General features: G+C 45.1%; 1 protein-coding gene across 1 annotated transcript in view; it reads right to left on the reverse strand.

The window, feature by feature from the left end:
• nrp2a (neuropilin 2a) overlaps window positions 1–5,024 on the reverse strand; it is a 62,468-nt gene extending 57,444 nt beyond the window's left edge. Inside the window, exon 1 of the mRNA XM_062414443.1 lies at window positions 4,190–5,024. Within this exon, the coding sequence (XP_062270427.1) occupies window positions 4,190–4,265 (76 nt within the window). The 5' untranslated portion in view covers window positions 4,266–5,024. The remainder of the gene's footprint in view (window positions 1–4,189) is intronic.
• Between the last annotated feature and the right edge of the window lie 1,112 nt (window positions 5,025–6,136).

Genomic DNA, 6,136 nt, shown 5'->3' on the forward strand with positions numbered 1-6,136 from the left:
CAGCTAAATGCACAGAGCTGGCCATCATGATCAATGGTTCAATGGATCAATCGAGTAAACAGATGGTTGCTGGTGCCTGCAGGGGGGGTAATGGTGTGGGCCTAATCCTACACACTACCTGACTACAGTATCATGTCTCCTTCTCCCATGGTGCTCTCTTTTGTCTCTGTGCGGCTGCCTCAAACCTGCAACGCCGAGGCTTTTTACAAAAGATTCCCCTGTCTAAAGAGTGGAAATAGCAGAGCCTACATCAGCAAGGGAGAGCTGTGAAGAAATGAGCTTTGCTGCGAGAGTCCTGGTGATGTGCCCCCCTCCCCTCCTCACAGAATGTTACCTTTCAGCGGAACTGACTGCTTAAAAAAGGCTTTTTGGGGTGAAATACAGCTCCTAAAAAAGCGGTTTTGTCTCTAAATTCACCCCCTTTACTCTTTCCTCTTGTACCTTCTCCTCTTTAGCCCCACATGTGAATTACCGTAAATTCAAAATGCTTTGCCTCTTGACAATGCTAACCCCCTCAAGCTTCCATCTAAACCTGTCCCTGAGCACCCGTTAAGACCCCCCTGTGCGGCTAATGCAGCAGAGCGAAAGACCCAGCTCTGTTTTATTTATGGGGGTCTTGTTTTTAATTTCACCTCAAGTGCGGCGGGCTGTTCCAGGGCTTTGCATGAGCCTGTGACTCTCATACCTGACTGGTATTGAACGGACCGCTCAGTTTGTCTTTGGCTATGAATGCTAATAGGTGACCTTGTTTTTTCGCAGCTGATACCTCTGAGGCTGGGGCAGATTAAAACACAGAGAAATGCAAAGAATTGAAGGGCGGGTGGTAGAGGAGAGGAAAGGAGAGGAGAAAAAACGAAGGTGCAAGAGAAAAAAAGCAAACAGATAAAGGTAAAAAAGACCAACAAAGAAGATAAAAATGAGACATTCCTTTCACCCGGGAGCTAACATTCGGAAAAACAAATGATTAAATGAGCAGAAATCGAACTCTGGAAAAAGATGATACCATAGGTGGAAAGGATGCACAGCCTCCCACTCAATAAACATGCAAATGAGCTGCTTAATGGCCTGAATATTAATGCCTGTGGTACAGAGTAATTAATGTACATGTCACCGAGTCAAACTATTGTGATTACAGTACAAGTGGAGTGGAAGACTCTCTGCCTCAGATAGAAACATTGCAGCAAAGAGGTCTTGAGAAACGAAAAGGGACTTTTAAGCCACATGAGGAGGACACCAGCAGAGACCAGCAGGCCACAACTGAAAATGTCCAAGTACCTTATATCTTTCACGGCTCATTTACCCTCAGACCATATATGATTTTTACACTTACAGAGGTTTCTCGCTGAGATGTCTCATCATTTGAAGGAATTTTTTGCTACCTGGAAAGTATCGAGTTGAAACCAAATCATCAAAAGCACAAACTCTCTATAATCGCAAAAGTCTTTAATGTGACTCTGATGTTTTATCCACTTCACTTCTTTTGCTTTGGACCTGTAAAATCTCTCCCTGCAGAGCCCTGTCTGTGATTTTACCCCACTTTAGCTGTGTCACCCAAGACGACAGTGTCACTTCATAAACCCTTAATGCGATCTGTTCCCTGTCCGTCCAGTGCTGCTTTAACTCTGTGACCCCTGCACGCTTTGATGTTGCCCTTTCCTCTCACACTCCGTTTGATGAACAATCCAACCCCCCCCCCACCCCACCTCGGTCTCTCCTCCAAGTCTTCCTCCCTCTTGTTCCCCTCTGTTTCTTCGGATTACAGCTTGGTGGATGCCTTGGGTAGCTGTAATGAAGCTTTTGCATGTGCCTTCCATTCTTCTCTGTGTTCGCTGTTTTCTCTCTTCTCCCCCCCGCACACCACCCCACATTACTCCCTCTCTCTTTCCCTGCTGCACCCTCTTCCTCTCTCCTGTCTCTCTGAACCTCCCCGCTCTGTCTCCGCTCTGTTCTCTTTCCTCTGGCATCTGTGTGTAATGTGGCTCTTGAGGGGAGCATGGAGGCAGGGACATGCGGTGCAGTGTCTTGGCAGAGGAGAAAGAGAGGGAGAGGAAGAGAGAGAGAAAGAGAGGGAAGGGAGGGTAGGGGGATCTAGCTTCTTGCTTGCTTGATGACTGCCAAGAGGCCCACATCTGTCTCTGATCAACGGGTACACAGGCAGCCAGTAAAAAACACACACACACACGCACACATTCAGAGGGATAGAGGGATGGCTTGGATGACTGTCCTGTTTAAAACAAGTAGCGTAAACAAGAAGAACCCATATGAACTGAACAGAGCTTGATCTCGTTTTGAAGCAGGCCAGTGGTTTCTGTTGTAAAGGCTCAAAAATCATCATGGGATCATGAACAGCTCTTCACCCCTCCTACTCCCAGTGAAAAGAAACACTGCAGCCAAATGTAGACTACTGTACATATAGGACAAAAAACAATTACTTAGTGCAGTATAATAGGAAAAGAAAAAGGTGTCACAAAGTTAGATGTGAACTTAAGATAGCAACCCTCAGACACACACTACAGAAACATTATATAGGCTAGAGACTACTATTGTTATTGTTCTTTGTTGTGGCAAAATTCCCCTTGACCACAAGCAGCGAAAGCGCACATCTACATAAAATATTTAACTGCGACGCCGTGAGTCAAACCAGTAAAACAAAATTGTGTAAGAGTTGGTTGCCTTACAAGGATGACAGAGCGAGAGGCCATGTGTCATCCACTAGTGGCGTCACTTCTCTGCGTGGTAAGCCCCTGTATCCTTTCCCACCAGCACTTCCAAACCTGTCAACATCCTGCGCATTTCTGCTCACATAATGAAGCAACAACTACGTTATTGTTTGATCGTTTGGATTAATTGATCATGCTTCCTGGTGTTAATTCTACCTTTCAATAGGCTTTTAAATTAATTTGGCGCACTTTCATTAGTGAATCAAACGTAGGATTCATTCTGTAAAAGTAACCTATGTCACAGAGTCCTTTCCGTAGTTTAAGGTAAGAAAGAGCATTTTTTTAAAAAAGTGCTTTAGAGCAAGGCTTTGAATCCCTGCCAGCAGGATGCAAAATGAACTTTTTTGTCCACCGACCAAATGGATAGTGAATGTTCAATTTTTACCAGCCGCTTAATAGATTGCCGTTGTTTTTTTGGATGGAAATCTACCAACCACTTCCATGTTTACCAGCATTTGGTTGTTGGCTAGTGCTTATTTTGTGCCCTGCCTACCAGGTCTAGGGCTGCTATTCTGCGGCTCATCCCGCACTATAATCTCCCCATTTATTGTTATTTGATTGCTGAGAGCGCAGGAAGGTGACGGTGCGCCGCCGCCTGGAGCTGCCGGCGCTCAGCCACTAGCAGCCCTACCTTCACCCTGCACACACAACTCAAGTAGCACGAGGAGATAATGAAGGAGAGAGACTTGTGGTGTCTGATGAAGATAATGATTATAATGGTGATGATTACAGGCCTATTAGTCCAATATAACAATGACAGCGTAGCTTTTACGCACGGCTTCTTTGACACCAGCGATATTTTTAAAAATAGCAGGTTATGGCTCAGTCGACGCCTAAAAGCTGTTTTCATCATGATGTGGAATAGCATTTTAATCAGGCGCGGGTTTGTTTATTTCCCCTGATGAATAATTAAATCAAAGAAAAACAACAGGCAACTAGGGGTAAACAATGTGTTTGAATTTTCAAAAGCTCCATGCATATAATCAGCTCATTCACAGTCCAGTGAACTGATGGTAGGCTCTATCTTGGACTCAGTCTAGCTGGGACAGATAATTGTTTCCAATCTTCTTAATATTTAATGAAAGCATCTAAGTTCTTTAGTTTTAAATATGTGTATGTGTAACAACTGGCCTGGCAAGGGGCTTGAATTAGTCACTGACTTTAAATGAAGTTATTATAGCACCACATAATATATACACACATGATATATTTATGAATTTAGTTTCCCCACAAAATGGTATAACATGGTAACATGCCAGGCTTATGTGCAATTAAATCATTTAAAACGCATAACAAGGAGCTCTTAAAAATGGTAAAATAATTGTAAGGTTTAGCCCCAAAGGATTAATTAAATGTGCTGTTCAGACTAAATCGATGCCTCTCATATTTAAAATATTTATTTTCCATTTGACGTGTTTTGGTTGAGACCATGCGTAAAATCGAAATCAAAAGAAGTAACTAAAACTCACCTTCTTCTCCTCTGACTCTCAATGCCAGATGACACATTGCCATTAAAAATCCAATCAACGATGACACAAAATCCATCTTGGATGATGCAGAAACTCGTGGAGAGCTTTAAGTTTCTAATGTTTCCACCTCGTAGAATATAAATTCTGCTGTTCTTCCAAAAAATCCACACCCCTTCAACACCAAAAAACGCTGGCAGCAGTCAAAACTAAACCAGTTCAATAATCCCACGGCGTTTATCAGACCATTGGTGGAGAAAACTGTGCCAACTACATGTCACTGAATAAATTCAGATATTCTTATTTGCTCAGTCCTTTGCTTTACAAGTCTGCCCATTCAGCGGAGCGTTGCCACTAAACCTTATCCAAAAAAAGACTGAACAAATAAACTCCCTGATAAATACTGCGTGTGCTCCTAAGCCGAGAGGCTTCAGGCGATATCTTTGCTCCGGAGAATCTGGACAGCGGCTCCAGGGTGCTTCAAGTTCCGACTGAGAGGCTCCCACTGCCCGTTTCTCCGTGTCTGCGTCCCCGCGTATTTTGCGCACACGAGGTTTGGCTCCCCTGTGAGGGTTTCGTAGTAGCAAGCAAAAGTCCACAGTAACAGCTCTCAAAGCCCTGGAAACCTCCGCCAGACAGTCACAATCACCTTCTAAACGCCGCAAAAAAGTCACAGAATAATAAATGAAAAAAAGTGTTGCGCTCTTTCCTCGTAAAAGGACCGTTCATGTCACACCACCTCCTGCGACACAGCCCTCGCTCCTGTGTGTGTGTCTCTCTGTGGTAACGGCTCCGTCTCAGTGCAGCCTGCGCTCGGGCTCCGACACCAGCGTGTGTCTTGGGTACGCGTCTGAGAAGTGTGTGTAAAGAGTGTGTGTGAGTGATTGAGCTTTTGAGCTGAGCAGCTATCGCGTTACAGTCACGGCGCTTCAACTCCGCCCCCTCCCGTCGGTCGTTGATTATGGGTGGGTGGGTGTGTTGAGGAGGGGTACTCTCGCTCTCTCTTGCTTCCTACCCCCTCCTCTCTCTCTCTTTCTCTCTCTCTCTCTCTTTCTCACACACACACACACACACACACACACACACACACACACACACACACACACACACACACACACACACACACACACACACACACACACACACACACACTCTTCAGATGATACCACAGATATGAACTCTTCCACAGATAATACCTAGATAAGACATATTGTGATGGTAAACCAGGGAGCAGAACTTCTCCTGGGGCTGTTTTCAAAGGAACAGAGAGGCGAGATGAGGAATAGAAAATCCCAGAAAGAGTGAGAAAGAGGGAGGAGTGTCTGCCTGGGGAGGGGTGGGGGGGTGGTGGTGGTTGCACAGCAAAACGGCACACGGCCGCCTTTCACCACAACACACATCAAACGAGGGAGCCAATGTCCAAGCCCTCAACTCAATCTAGGGAGAGCCCACCTCAGCCCTGCCCAATCTCAGCCCTACAATCAACAGGCCTAAATACAGAGCGGGAGGCCGTATAATGACACAGTAGTGAGCCCAAAATAATCTGCTGAGAAAGGCCTCTCTAGCGTCCAGCCCATGTGCCCTGCCTATGGCTTATATTACTGTGTAATGTAATGGACTGGCTGAGGCCTGGCTGTATAATGAGGTACAGTATGTAGCCTTGCTGGCATCTTTATTTGGAACAGCTAGGTGCATTCCTAAAGGTCAGGACACATGGGAAAACTTTTTGGAGGCAATGTAACACACTGTACACCTTCTGGCATCCCATATGTACAGTATAGATGCATGCATTTTGAAGAGAACTGAGGCAAACATTGCAAGTGTTGGTGCCTTGCTCCTCCAGCAACAAAACTGAATAGAAACACTTATCTGCACTCTGATAGCGTCTCTAATTAGGAAGATAGACTAGAGCAGAGATGGAGCCAGAGGATGCTGATAAACACTAAAAAT

The sequence above is a fragment of the Scomber scombrus genome, chromosome 24 (genome assembly GCF_963691925.1).
Source record: "Scomber scombrus chromosome 24, fScoSco1.1, whole genome shotgun sequence".
Lineage (NCBI taxonomy): Eukaryota > Metazoa > Chordata > Actinopteri > Scombriformes > Scombridae > Scomber > Scomber scombrus.